This window comes from Neodiprion lecontei, chromosome 1 (genome assembly GCF_021901455.1).
Source record: "Neodiprion lecontei isolate iyNeoLeco1 chromosome 1, iyNeoLeco1.1, whole genome shotgun sequence".
NCBI lineage: Eukaryota > Metazoa > Arthropoda > Insecta > Hymenoptera > Diprionidae > Neodiprion > Neodiprion lecontei.
The window spans coordinates 39,171,348-39,187,045 of record NC_060260.1 but is presented as its reverse complement, the minus strand read 5'-3'; the positions used below and the strand labels follow the sequence as shown (position 1 = coordinate 39,187,045).

The 15,698-nt window shown below is 43.0% G+C and overlaps 1 protein-coding gene across 2 annotated transcripts in view; it reads left to right on the top strand.

Annotated features, from left to right (window-relative positions):
* LOC107218622 (protein patched) overlaps positions 1-15,509 on the top strand; it is a 28,502-nt gene extending 12,993 nt beyond the window's left edge. Inside the window, exons 3-11 of one of the 2 annotated variants that reach the window (XM_015656547.2) lie at positions 30-219; positions 1,433-1,502; positions 4,218-4,315; positions 4,545-4,752; positions 10,025-10,432; positions 10,529-12,385; positions 12,571-13,059; positions 13,443-13,566; positions 13,687-15,509. In XM_015656547.2, the coding sequence (XP_015512033.2) occupies positions 30-219; positions 1,433-1,502; positions 4,218-4,315; positions 4,545-4,752; positions 10,025-10,432; positions 10,529-12,385; positions 12,571-13,059; positions 13,443-13,566; positions 13,687-13,841 (3,599 nt within the window). In that variant the 3' untranslated portion in view covers positions 13,842-15,509. Of the gene's footprint in view, positions 1-29; positions 220-1,432; positions 1,503-3,722; positions 3,994-4,217; positions 4,316-4,544; positions 4,753-10,024; positions 10,433-10,528; positions 12,386-12,570; positions 13,060-13,442; positions 13,567-13,686 lie in introns of those variants that run through there. The other variant, XM_046746306.1, reaches the window with a different exon arrangement.
* The last annotated feature ends 189 nt before the right edge of the window (positions 15,510-15,698 follow it).

Genomic DNA, 15,698 nt, shown 5'->3' with positions numbered 1-15,698 from the left:
AAACTTTTTGGCTCGCTTTTACTTTGCAGAGGGTGGAAGGCTGGAGAAAGAGGTCCAATACGCGAGCGAGGCTCTCGGCGAGGCTGCAGCCTCGACGCATCAGCTCGTGATCCAGACCCCGAAGCACGCGGGAGCAAATATCCTACATTCGAGTGCTCTGAAGGAACATTTGACCGCCCTCAGAGCCGCGACTCAAGTCACCGTCCAGTTGTTCGATACGTAAGTTTCCTTTTTTCCCCTTTCTTGTACCGTCCTATAGTTATTTCCGTTTCGTTAGTGTCAAGACTTAATTTTTTTCAAAATGTACACCATACGTTTTACGTGATGCAATTATTAATATTATTAATATTATTATAACATCTTTTCTCCTTTTTTTCTGTTCAATTTTTTTTATTTTTGTAATTTAGCGTATCATACGGATAAATTTTCGATTCTTCTTCTTTCTTTTCGCTCGATATACAGAGAGATAAGAAAGAAATTGAAGAGTATAAAGTGAAACTAAATAAAAGCAATCAAAAAAATCCACATCCTGGTTGGCCAACAATCCAACGAGCATTCTCGAGCGTCGAGCGATGGAGTACTGAGATGCATTTTTAAAAGTTGTACACTATGCCCGTGGATGCGGATGAATCCCGAATATACAACATCTTCACCCCCTTCGAATATGTGTCGCGTATATTGCATAGAAGGTGTACCTACACACCGGTAAACGTTACATAACTTTCATAATGCACTTGTGTGTGTGTATAAGTTGCCAGAAAGATCATATCTTCGTTTGTGCCATCCACACCTGTATGCATACTTAATTAGCAACAACTCCACCATAAGAATTAACGGCGTTGCTACGCTGTGCGCTCGCATTGCTCAACCCCAGAGTTCATACGGGATTTGTCTAAAGCATGAAACTTCTTTCATGTAAAGACAATAAACTGGACAAATTTGAAGAGAAAAAAAAAAAAAAACAATCATAACTGTCATAGATCATTATATGCGAAAGACATACAATTAAAATGATATATGTAGAAAAATACACTGTTGAAATTAGTTTTCGTGTTTCTAAACGCTACGATATTATAATTTTTTTTTTCTTTCTTTCTCCAAGTTAGAGAGAATTAAGAATTTTGTTTATACGGATGCGCAATTACGGAATATTGTCGAGATTATTTTTGCTATCCATATGTAATGAGCTTGAAATAATTTTCTGTACGATGAAAGCGAGAAGAAAAAAAGATAAACGACACTTCTAATCGACCTATTACCAAAAATTACTTTTCGAGGGATACTAATTGGTTCAGAAATTTGATAATTTCCAACCAAAAACCGGCTACCAGACTAAAAAAGAAAAACAGATCGCACGCAATTTATAACATGTAATAACGCATGAGATTTAGATGCGTGTAGTCTAGCCTCACGTTATATTCTTTGTTTCTAGGTCCTGGCGCCTGAAAGACATGTGCTACGCGCCGAGCGTGCCCAATTACGACATGCACTATGTCGACCAGGTATGTAATTTTATCTACGCTTATAATCGTACTACGTCGATGTGCGTAAAATTATGAAATTCTCAGCAACGAATAGACGTAAAAAAAAACAATATTTTTATTATTTGACGGATACTCTACAGGAATTTCAATGATTTCCCAAAGGATTTAAAAAATGTTTGAACAAATTGCAAAACACGATTGCAAAACGTTTCACATCAATCAAGATGATTTTTTGATCGGAGGAGCGTAAAAAAAAAAGAGAGATTTCAAGAAAATAGTCAAAAGCCTGCCTACAAAAGTCGAGAGTAAGTTAGGTATAAGAAGAAATTTTGCGCAATTCAATGTCACATTGTCAAAACATAACGTCTCATGATACGTACGCATATTACGAGATTCGTTGAACACAAAAACCTTGCCAAAGTGAATCAATAACCAAATCCGCTCGAAGTACACGCTCAACGGTTTAATCTGCACGTTCTAACCCAAACACACTGAAGCGTTCATAAAAATGTACGACATATCGTACGTATGTAGACACAAGCGGGATATCTATATAGACTGTAAATACGTCTGGGACAGACGATTTACGATCGGTATATCGTAGCCCGAAGGTACAAGACATATAGGGTATAATACGCATTATGGTGGGGTCTGTGTAAGCCCATCAAGTGGTTCGCGGCATGGCGATGAAGAGACGGGAAGGGAAGGGCATGGAAGAGAAAGGGGGCAGAGAGAGTCTGACGGCGGCAAGACGACCAGCGGACGAAGGAACGAACGAGCAGCCAGCCACTACTAAATAAGCGGCGAGGCAATTAGCCTCGCATAATGACGGGGTGCGCCTGGCTCCGTCTTCCTCGTCTTCCTCCTCGTCTTTGGCGCAGGCACCGGCCGCGGGTTCTCTTCCTGTGCCCATCTCCATCCCCATCCCCCTCGCTCCCTACCGCCACCCATCACCTCTTCAACCAATGTCCTCTTACACCGGGTCGTCGCGGCGTGTGGTCTTCTTCGGGTCGTCGGCGCGGACCCTCGTCGTTACGTACGCAAATGCGAGCGCAATAAATGCCCTTCGGGTAGTATCGCAGCCCGTTGAGCTGCCGATGCCGATGCCGATGCCGACCGATTACGTCCCGTGCTTGTATAATATTATACGAGTATAGAGTAGATTATGGTTGCGTATGTCGGTGCAATGTGCCGCAGCAGGTATACACACTCTGAGAGAATACTCGAGGATGTTACGGTACGTCCGTGCAGGTCTTCGTCAACCATCTATTTACGTCGAATACAACTTATTCGTCCAACCCGCAACCGCTACTCCGGCAGTTCTGATCGACTACGATCACTCCCACTTCGACGGCATAACGTGTATGGATGTTTTGGTCGTTGAGTGGAATTATAGAAGATTTTAAACCACCGATTTCTCGTGCTCAAATTACAAGCGGTGGACCACTGATCGGGAAAATCCGGGTAAAGTAATATGGAACGAGAAAGAATCGAGCCGTTCGTTATCCAATGGACTCGTATTGTATTGTGCGTTATTAATGGGTACGAGCAAAGTATCCTTGACGACGACGACGCGCAGCTTCGTACGGCAACCGGTATCTGCAGGAAATACGACGTTGCCCCGCGACCACAATCTGCATATCTCGCAGGCTACTGTAAAATCCGGTTGCGTGCGCGCACGCGCCCACCATCTTCAAACCTACCCATCCAATTATCTTCTACCCCTACCGGTAATCATTTTATACTTGATACTGCTGTCGGACATCGGAAAGCAAATACCTACTTGTGCTCTGAAGTATGCAGTTAATACGTTACACGCCTTCGATTTGTTCAACGAGCGGAGCGATTCGGTCAGTTTTAAGGGACTTTTTCCATTTACCAATTGTGAGGTTGGATTCATTTCATCCTTTTTCTATCCATTTCGATTTCCTTGCTTCTTTCGTTTTTCGACTCTCTGTAAAAGCAAGACATGTTTTTGTATACATTCATATCTAAATATTCTTGCCATTTTTAGGTAAATAATTTCCATTCCTTTTTTTCTACGAAGATTGTTTTTCTATTTCTGTGTTTAGTCTGGCCTGCCAACCTAGGTCTTTCTCATCTCTCTCAATTCTAAAGTAAATAACAATGAAGAAAAACCGTGTACAAGCCTGACATTCATTTGACATCCGGATAGCACAATTTATCACCTTAATTATTCCGCACTGTTCTGGAAGAGGTCAGGACTGAGGTGGAAGGGAAAGAAGTGAAGAAGGGAGAGTGCAGACCTCTTCGAATCTCTACCGCTGTTTAAAATTCTTCCGAGAAGTAGGAAACTTAATCTGCTATAATCTTTCCTGCGCAAGTTGGGGGAAGGGGAAAGGAAAAGGGCGGGATGAGGTGTAGAAAGAGAGGACAAGAGAGGAGAAAACTATACGGAGTGATTTTGTTGCCGAAGGACTAAAGGTAGATGAGGAAGGAAGGTACAGGGGAATATAAGGACAGAAGGCGAGGCGAAGTAGGGCGCAAGGTTCGTCCTATTCTAAGAAAGCTCGTTTCTCCGCGATCCTCTATACAAGTATATTATACCTAACCGCGTGTTAGTTTCTGCCTCCTCAACTATAAACGGACCCTGCGCAAGAGAGGAGGCGAGGTCGCCTTGGGATTTAAAGAGAGAGAGAGAGACAGAGGAAATATTTTTCGCAATTTCTGTAACCGGACCCAACAATTCAACCGGCTTCTTGAATTTTTCAGATATTCGAGAACATCATACCGTGCGCGATAATCACGCCCTTGGACTGTTTTTGGGAAGGTAGCAAACTCCTTGGTCCCGAGTATCCAGTTCACATACCGTAAGTATTTTTTTTTTTTTTTCTTCGTACGTTGAGAATTAAATTTAAACTTGAATTTGAGTTGTGAGAAAGAACTTTGCGAGTGAACGAATGATCCGAACAAAGACGTTTGAATTGAACGAATAAATTATACTGTATATGGAGTGAAATTAAATGTGATTCCTTCATGAGAAATTCTAACAAGTGAATTGCAAGGATCGAACTCACACGTAACTTGGCATTTGAACAGGCACAGTAAAACCGGGGTTCAATGGACGAATTTAAACCCCACCGAGATGCTGGAACAGATGAAAAAACTTCCGTTCGTATTCTCCTTCAAGACTCTCGAGGACTACATGAAACGGTCAGGGATAACGAACGGGTACCAGAGCAAACCGTGTCTCGACCCCACGGACAAGGACTGTCCCGAAACTGCCCCGAACAAAAAGTCACAACAGGTAGGTTTAACCCTGATATTTATAAAAAGGTCCCGATCACCGTTGAGATGTAAATATATTTAACAGCCTTATCAGTTTATAGTTGCGAAGCGACGATTCTCCCTCTCTCGTCGGACTGATTAATTTACAGTTCTGATCAATTATTCCGACGAAGAGCTAAGCGCGGAAGATAACCGCCGGGGAATACTTAACTTACATTTATAACGACCCGAAATACGTATCTGACGACGTCTGTAGAATTTTAAACGACCCGCTTTATATTCCTAACCGATAACCAAACTTGTCGGAGCTGCTGTCCCGAAGAGGAGGAAATCAATCGATGATACTTAAACACTACGGCCATACTCTGCACGTTGTTCATCTGTCGAATGACGTGGGTACGTGTGTACAATTTATACGTCGAAGATAATCAGTCGTTGGCGTCATCTTAAGAATTTAACTCAATTCCTTTTATACGCCTGTGCTCATATGACGCGATTTTTCACCCATAGAAAAAAAAACCCGCTCATTTTGTGTTGGGAGAAAATTTAAACTCCGTAAATCTGTCGACACTTCTTTATATGATCATTCGGAAGAAAGATTTCTTACCATTTTATATAGCTTTATAGTTTCCATAGGATCTAATATTCGAATTGTGTGAAATAAACTAGTATGAAGATGTTTGCGCGAATCTCAAGTATCTGACAATTGTTTGTCTAAGATTCATTAATCGTTTGTCAATAAAATAGAAAATAATTATGCAACAACGAATTTAATTATTAATTATACAACGTCACAGACCATTGACATTAAAAAAGGGCACGTACAATAATACTTAATATCTGTAAATTCCCGCTAACAATTCAAATCGCTTATTCTTTGCATACGAAATTTCTCTTCTAGTTTGAGAAAAAAAAAAAAAACAAGATATCCCAGCGAGAAATGACAATTCAATGTTCTATCGCGTTCGCATTGCTTCTTCACCTTCGGTACTTTCGAGTCCGATCGGTTCTTCGATGATGCGACTACGTTTGTTGTAAAGAAGAAAGAAAAAAAGAAAAAGAAGTACAAAACAATCATACAAGATAAAAGAAGATTCATTCATTAGCCGACTCCGTAACGTGAAGCAACAACGACGTTTATGCATTATACATACCGCATGCGCATACGGCGGCGGGATTTTCGGTTGATATTTCCTTCGGTCCGTCAGCGGTGATCAGGCAATGCGTATGCGAGGTTGCGTGTGAGGAGCCGAGCATGCACCGGGGAGAACGATAAAATAACATTACGCCGACAGACGCGCGTCATACCACTTACCGCCTATTGTTGCTACAATGATACCTGGGCCCGGCCACCAACACCAGGGCCCATCGGCGACCGTCTCTTCGACGGACGGTAAATGCCGTCGATATTCCGCATGCAGCCCGTGAATGCCTCGGCAATCTGCTCCGGTGGTCCCGCACCGGGCGTCGTTCATTGTTGCGCTTTTGTCGTACATGCACCTCCGCCTCTGATCTATTGGTTATGTATTTATTTCTTTTATGTGTATTACGTGATGGCGATTCTCAGGTGTGCCGGGTGAATTTTAGAATATAAATCATTTCTTGGGAATTAATTATATACGTACGTAATATAATACTTTCCTGCGCAAGGAATTGTACATGCATACGTATGTAAGTGTGACTTTTTAACACCTTCCTTTTCAATTCGAACAACAAATTCTACAACCTTTTTCCAAAGATGTTTTAGACCGTTTCTTTGTTTTCGGGCCGTACAGTTTTGATAGGATTTTTTTTTTTTAAATGTTTGCGGTTTGCGTTTACTAACGCTATGCAAAGTTTTTTATACCGAGACTAAAATTTGTTTTAAATGACTGTTCCCAAAATTTTTACATTAGAAAACGGAGATGACGGGTATTTGAAGAATATTTACAAAATTAGCCAAGGTACGGGTTTCAAAATTTAACGATGGGTCATTTTTTTACAATCTCAAATCGGTTACTTGAAGGGTTGAAAGAGAAGCGTCAAGTGTTGAAAAAATGTTCCGATCGAATCGAAGATTCTTAAGTAAACGGTCTAAATTTTATGCGAGATTAGATTTAGTCGCAGGTCGTGTACGGTAACACGGAAAGCAGTTAATTTTTTATTTGCTGAGAGTTTGAATAAATGTATGGACGAAGAATTTTCCTACCCTGGACTAAAAAAAAAAAAAAAATACAAGTTTCTATCAAATTTGAATCAGCCTGTACACCTCGAAGCATACGGAGACCGCGGAACTGTCAGGGTTTGGGTTAATACCCAATTCATTTGGCATGTTTTTCTTCCACGTGAAGTGTTAATCCTCTCGTCTTAGCAGCGAAGCGACATGCAAGGAGCCCGGAGATGAAAAGAGAATACAGAGAGAAAGAGGGAAGGGTGAAAGTATACCTAGTCTGCAGACGGGGCCCAGCGAGGCGGTCAGAAAACGTGACGCGGCATTCCTTAACAGTTCAGCAGTGCAGCAGCGGTTCTTTAAAACCGACCAACACACTGCAGGCCCATTCTTGTACTTACGTTACGCAAAGATAGCTGCTGCTCGTTGTATCATCTTTGTCGTTCAATTAAATTTTTTGTTTTTTTTTTTTCCAATTTCATGCGATACCCATTCGATTTTAAGATTGTTCAAAAAACGCGGCCAAAAATAAAGATGTAAAAATTTCATCTAAACAGTTATAAAAATCGCGAGAGCCAAGTTCAACCTATACATAGATACCGGGACATTTGTACACGTATAATCGCATCGGCGTTTCGCGTACACTGCGGTTATTGGTACCCGTCCTCTCACCCGCGAAGGTCGTGCAAGAAAAGCCCGCGCGCACACACACATCCACATATAATACAGATATAATTTCGACATAGAAACGATCGCGCTACGAACACGTAAACGTGCACGAGTCGCGGTTTATTTGCGTATATAATCCACGACGGTGTTTTTTTTATTATTTCCCATTTTGTTTTTTTCTTTTTAAATTCTCTCTCCTCTTTTTATCCATTTCGCTTGTTTTTCACTTCAACACATTTTTCGCGAGTATATACACAGCAAAGCATAGGTGTTATAATACAACTGGTATTCGAGGTTAACGGACGAATGCATACTTATGCCAATGTACACACGATATACACACATATAATATTGTACGTATACGCGCAGTGTTGGTAAAGCTTTAATTCGTTTACATACGTGTACCCGATACATCCGTCGTATCCGTACATAACTTGCGTACAATGTTTATAATCATGTGTGCCGTTGCCGTCGCGCGGCAATACGATTACGCATGTATCTCTACGCGTTGCATACACACACACATATATATATATATATACACCTACGTACATACACCTACGTTATGCGGAGAGACTGTGAGGAAAAGAAAAAGAGATTGCGACGGGCCGTTGAGGGTAAGGGGCGGGGTGGAGAGGGATATGGGGGGGGGGGGGTGACGGAGGCCCACCGCGTACGATAATCACGGTGGGATAATCGTGGGTGGCCCCGGCCCCAACCTCGGCATGCGGGTGTCGCGTGTAAGTGTGCGTGTGCGGGCGCTCACTCGGGCATCTCTTCCGTTCCGACCGGGAGACGCCGCAACGCAACGCGGTGATCTCGCGTCTTGCGTTTTGCGGCTTGCGTCTTGCGGCATGCGTCTTGTTTCTCGCGACGAGACGGAGGTTGTAATATGCTGGCTACGATCTCGACGGAGGGGAGTATGCAAGGTCAAAAGTAGCATCGCGGTACTTTATTACGTGCGCATGGGGTAGGTACATTTTACCCATACAGTTCTAAGAATGTGCGTTTATAAGTTCATGTATAGAATGAAGGCATAGCTTTGGTATGTGTTAGGTATACATACGCGATCTGTGTATAACAATGTTCGGACAGATAAAGGGTGGCTCGAAAAATAACGAGATATTTCAGGTAAAGTTGCAAAGTTGGAAACGTGATGGAACGTGATTTTTTATTTTTATCTTTCTTGAAATCCTTGTTTCGAAAATTTGGAATTTGCGGAATATCAGTAGATTGTAGCAAGTTTGCTGTTTTTTTTTTTTTTTTTCTCTACAAGAATATATCGCTACGTTAACGTTGCAAAGTCAATAAATTTGTATTATTTATTTTCATACGGACACTATACCGATGCAAACTTGGGTAGATTGGTTTCTAAGGGAAGGATTAATAATATCATCGTCTCGTATTTTCTCAAGCGGACAAAACACTATCCGCATTTACGGATGAAATCGGCACTCCGTAATTTACGTGAAATAGTGACAAGATGGTAACTTATCCTGCCTAGAAATTGCATTAACGTATTTGAGTTTAGAAGTAGAATCAGTTTCTGCTCTTTTTGTTTTTACGAGTGTTGACAAAAGTTAGAATAAAGGTAATATTCGTTATCTTGTGCTTACGAGGTAACGCAATTTCTGGAAACTTATAAGCAGAAAGTATTTAAAGAAATGCACACCGTGCGCTGTCGAAAACGAGTTTCAAGATAAAGATCGATCTTTTTGGAAGAACAGAAATTAATATGGATCGTTCGATAATAGAGCGAAAACTTATACGGACAATTCCCCGAATTGGTCCCGGATATTTGCGCGTGCGGATTCGCATTTCCACAAATATGAATCTAGTGAAAATTTGTTGAATCGAGGGTACCTAATATTATCATCCCGTCCGATCCGTCCGACGAGAAATGGACCATGTAGGTATATGTATATAACGGGCCCATAAAAGCGCGCTGTGAGGTCTCTTCCCTCTCCGGTTCTCTCCCCATTCCATGGCTTACCTCCGCGACCACCGCAGTCGCCGTTTCGTCATTTTCACGGACCCAACCCGACCCAACTATACCTGTATATTACCCTCCTATACCTGGTATACGAATCGGTAGGTAATATAGCTACCTATATAGTCCTCGAAAGTTTATTATGAGGTTCTCAATTCCGCCGTTAAAACATCACATTATACCTATATAGCCAGGGTATAATATAAGCACACCGGCGAGAGTGACACTTACGACCAATTGGATTGCTGCATAAATCATGAAACAGTTTTCTTAATAAGATATGACATGAATTCCTTAATGAACCGCCCTTTGTTTACTAATGAAAACGTTTATCGCCTTTAATCCTCTTTCGGAATAGAATTCTGATAGTATGTTAACCCAGAGAAGCTTCGCACACCTTTGCTGCCCAAATTTAACCGATAACTCACAACCCGTTTCGCAAAAATAAAGCTCGACGTTGACGTTGTTTTTTTTTTTCATCAGCCACCTGACGTAGGAGCAGAGCTGACCGGAGGCTGTTACGGATTTGCAGCGAAGTACATGCACTGGCCAGAGGAGCTCGTAGTCGGGGGAGCAAAGCACAATAAGACTGGTCACCTTACGCGGGCCGCAGCACTGCAGACCGTCGTTCAGCTAATGGGAGAGCGGGAACTCTACGAGTTTTGGGTGAACACGTACAAAGTTCATCACATCGATTGGTCCCAGGAGAAGGCGTCTATCGTTCTCGATACCTGGCAGCGGGCGTTCAGCAACGAAATAAAGAAACAACTGAAGGGAAACGGAAGCGCGCCTTACAACCTCTACGCCTTTAGCACAACCACGATGAACGACATTCTTGGAAAGTACAGCGAGATATCGGTCGTGAAAATCGTCATCGGGTGCGCGCTAATGGTGAGTTCTCTTCTACCATCTCCGCGTGGAGTAACTCCGACGTCAACAAAACCAAACGATGAGTGATCCTTATACCTTGTTCCAAAATTTTCACAGGTCCTCTACGCGGGATTGGCTCTCCTGAGGTGGAACGACCCTGTGCGCTCACAATCGGGGGTTGGAATCGCGGGTGTGATGCTGGTGTGCGCGGCGGTCGCAGCGGGTCTGGGTTTCTGCGCGCTCTTGGGCATCCCATTCAACGCGGCGACGACGCAGATCGTGCCTTTCTTGGCGCTGGGTCTTGGTGTTCACGACATGTTCCTGCTGACCCATACCTACGCGGAGTTGTCGGTTAACGAGGTGCGGAGCGGAGAACAGACGGGAATGGTGCTGAAACGTACGGGGTTGTCTGTACTCCTGACGGGGCTGAGCAACGTCTCGGCATTTTTCGCCGCGGCGATGATCCCCGTACCGGCCCTGAGGGTCTTCTCTCTGCAGGCCGCGATCCTGATCCTCTTCAACCTCGCCGCGATGCTGCTGATTTTCCCGGCGATGGTGAGCCTCGATCTTCGCCGGCGTCGATCCGGCCGCTCCGACATTTTCTGCTGTTGTCTTCCGGCCCTGAAAAGGCCCACGGTTTACTCCCCAGGCAGTGCAGGCTGCAGGGGCAACGGTTGCGGAACCGCGAAGCAGACCGTGACGCGGGCGATTCCGCCCGAGCGCCGGGAGACCTGCACGCAAATACTGAGCCCGAGGAGCCACAGGAACGAGGCGTGGATCGGCGGCGACGTCAAAGGGGACGCCGAGAAGCAGCCCACTGAGGACGACTCGCTGACCGGCTGCTCAAAGGACGACTGCCTCGGATTTGGCCTCTCGCAGCTCGCCGCCCGGCATTACGCACCTTTCGTAACCCGTCCGACGACCAAGGTCTTCGGGATGATGCTCTTCGCTGGTATTCTGGCCGGCAGCGCTTGGCAGGCGACGAGGGTCAACGATGGACTCGAGCTGACCGACCTCGTCCCCCAAAATTCGGACGAGCACGGCTTCCTCGCCGCCCAAGCGAAGCACTTCGGATTTTACAACATGTACGCGGTGACCGGACGCGACTTTGAGTACCCGAATAATCAGCGGCTCCTCTACGAGTACCACGATGCCTTCATGCGTGTCAAGAATGTCATCAAGAACGACGACGGTGGACTCCCGGAGTTCTGGCTCGGCCTTTTCAGGGACTGGTTGAAGGGACTTCAGGCGGCGTTCGACCGCGACTACAGCCGAGGGTGCGTCGTTCAGGAGGAGTGGTTCAAGAACGCGAGTGACGACGCAATCCTGGCGTATAAGTTGATGGTGCAAACCGGCCACGTTGACAACCCGATCGACAAGACGCTCATCAATCAAACGCGCCTCGTCGACTCTGACGGTATTATAAATCCTAGGGCTTTTTACAACTACCTCAGCGCCTGGGCGTCGAATGACGCCTTTGCCTACGGCGCTTCTCAGGCTAACTTGAGACCGGAACCCAGGCAGTGGTTCTACACAAACGACCCCGAGCTCAAGATACCAAAGAGCATGCCTCTCACCTACGCCCAGATGCCTTTTTACCTTCACAAACTCACGGACACCGATCAGATCACCGAGCTCATCGGCAGTGTTCGCGAACTCTGCAGAAAATTCGAGGAACGTGGTCTTCCTAATTTTCCCTCCGGGATTCCATTTCTTTATTGGGAACAGTACATGGGCCTGAGAGGATGTCTCGGTATAGCGCTTCTCGCTGCCCTCGGCGCTTCCGTTGCCGTAGTTGGAGTTCTTCTTCTCAATCTATGGGCCGCTCTTCTCGTCGGCACCTCGTTGGCTGGGGTTGTTTTACAGCTACTTGGGATCATGGGACTTTGCGGTATAAAACTAAGCGCCGTTCCCGCTGTTTTACTCGTCGTGAGCGTCGGTATCGCCGTACACTTCACCGTTCACATATGTCTGGTAAGAATGATTTTCTTTCTTTATCCAAAACGCGATTCGTTTGTCGTAAGGTCACATGAACTTGACCTTCTCATTTTCAATACTGGAATTAAAGGCTGAATGCAATTTCATATTTCTTGAAACCCGAATCAGTTCCAACGAGTTTCGCTGCTTCAAAGTTAAACCTTTATTTTCACTTTTTGCAGAGTTTCGTTACGAGCATCGGCAGCAGGGACAGACGAGTCAGACTGGCCTTGGAACACATGTATGCTCCAGTGGTGCACGGTGCTCTCACGACGCTATTGGCGGTAATGATGCTCGGACTGTCTGAGTTTGACTTCATAGTGCGGTACTTTTTCCTGGTACTGGTCAGCCTCATTGGTATCGGGCTCGTGAACGGACTCTTCTTCTTCCCCATACTCCTTTCCCTTGTTGGTCCATCGCCGGAAGTCATACCCAACGATCATCCTGACAGAATATCGACACCCACGCCCCCAGCATCCCCCATTGTCAGGCGGACCAAGCCCCCGGCGCCGCCTAAACGACCCCACAAGAGCGAGAGCAATAGGCTGCACGCCGAGCCTTCGCTGACCACAATCACTGAGGAACCAAATTCATGGCACAGTACTCAGGAATCGTGCATCATTGTTCAACCAGAGCTCAAAGTCGAGACGACTTCGACGTGCGGCAATCAGGTACGGTTTGAATATCAATTTTTAACCTCGTGACGCAGAAAGCCGATTAGCTGCAATCGGAAATCAATTGCGAAAGCTCGTAAAATGATGCGTCAGTCAAAAAAGAGAACCATTGGTTGATAAATTTTGAATACACTATTTTTAATCTTTCTACTTTTTATTTTAACCAGAAAATTATAAGCTGATTTGAATACCTCCTAGAAAATACCCTTGAAAGCACACGAGTGAAGAGTAGAGATACAGATTTTGCAGTGTTGTGCGGTGAAGATTATTTCAAGGAAATAATTTTCAAGCCTTTGCCCTTCATTTAAGCACGCCAGCGGAACGAAGAATCTTAACGCATGCCTAACACGTGTGAATTTTCCTTTTTATTTGACTAACAGAACTGTGGTGGATCCGACACGAGTGGTTCTAGTCGAACGTCTCCAGTACCTTCGGCTTCTCACATCACAACTAAGGTGACAGCTACAGCTAACATAAAGGTCGAAGTCCACACGCCGTTGTCCAGTAAGTGTAATAACCCTGATTTGTGTTAATTTCGCTTATTTGAATCCGCTTTTGAGTTATCCCCTCGCTTTTCAGCCCGTATTCTATAGCAAGTGACGATTTTTTTCTATAAAATTTTAGGTGGAGTGGACCGTGGTGAGAAATGCAGACACGGCGGTGTCGCGAGCAGCAGGCGGAGTTCGCGTTGCAGCACGAACGTTAACGGGGGGGAATCTTCCGGTTCTGAACCAGATTCTGACTCAAATGCGAACCCGACGAACACGTACAAACACTGACAAGTACCGGGACAATCGGCAACTGCTGATAAAGTACAGAGCGGAACGAAAACCTACACAAGGCTGACTAGGCTAGTTTCAACTTTTTCCTTCTCCCTGTTCCTCTTTAATACTTAATTTTCATTACAGTTTTTTAGGTCGTTTTTTTTTATTCCTTCTTCTTACCGATTAACGATCAACTTTTACTACCGTTAAGAGTACGAGAACAAGTTAAACGTACCAGAATTGTATATATAAAGTTGTCATCAAAATACACAATAGTTGTACTGTTTTGATACAAAGAAATTAAGTGATGACAGTTTGGAATTTAGATGGCGGTACGAATTTTCGGTGCTGTCCTCGGTGCATTTGGTACATTTAATGATCTCTCGATGCGTTAATAGGTAATTCAAAGTATTTCGATGATTCTTTTCGAGTTATAAAATGAAGAATCATGAAATGAAATCTACAAAGAGACATAAGAAAAAAAAAAGAAGATATCACGCCACTACGTATATACTTTGGTGGTGGCAAAAGAAGAACAAACGTGTGTGCTTTTCTGCGTTTCGTACCGTGTGGATACGTGGATGCGTGCGGTTTGAGTGAAAAAAGTGTGCATGATAGAGAAAAAGAGAAGGACTAACTATGCAGTTAATTATAAGCTTGAGATTCCGTTGTTGACATTGCAGAGTATTGATTCTCCGTAAATTATCCAACTGGATCAAAAAAGGGGTAGAAAATTGAATTCTGTTTTATTTATTAAAAAGCTTCACGTTGTGCGACGTAATAAACAACAAAAGTGCATTGATGCATAGAATAAAATGAATTTAAGCGAAGTGAGGTGAAACTGAAACCCTATTTATTATTTATTTTAGTTTTTTCTTTTCCATATGGATAAGAGAAATATTTGTACAATGTACATGGATATTATACGGATATACGACGGCACGTGTACAATCTCTTAATCTAATAATTATTATTGTTATTAAGTACAGTGACTTGTAAAAATACTCAATTATTTATGCTACACTATACGTATTATTATTATTACTATTATTATTATTATTATCAACATTTACTTTAATTAAAAAGTCTATGGCCTAATTTAATAAAACTTACAATAATGTTAAATCAATCATACCTCTATTATTAAATTGTGTAAAAAGTTGTAACATATTTATCGCAGGTTAAAATCAAACAACCGCGTATCAATGTTTCACTCAAATCTTCCGTTGTTATTATTATCATTAATACTATTTCTATTGTTATTATCGTTATATCAATTAAAAGGAGAATTAAAAAATTGAGTAACAATAATAATAATAATAATAAAATATAGTAATGATAATGGTATAGATTAGTGAGAAACGAAAATGAGGTTATATATTTTTTATTTCAAAGCAAAGTAACGCGTAGCCAGTAACGGCAGTTGTATGATGATCTTAATAACGATACCTAACCATGTTTTGTATAGGAAAGATTTAAGTGGTACGCGCTATTAGTTTTATATAAAAAGATAATAGTCAACATACCTCCCTTAAGCACTATACCTGCTCCATGACTTAATATTATTATAATGTATTGATTATGAAAAGAAAACAAAACCTAGTTATTCTTTATACGAATACCAGAGCAATTATTTCTATACTGTGTAATGCATTTTTTGTACATATTGAATAAACTAATATACTGGAAATTCCAAATTTTTCTGGTGACGTGTCACGGCTAGTAAGGTAGCAGGATACGGGGTTCAAAAAACCACAATTCGTATTAGGATTGCTGATGATTGGAAAGAGTTTATCCAGAACTCGCATGCAATCGGCATTTATCTGTGTAACCTTAGCCTATCAAAATTCAGAATTCAAAAGAGTTGGAACA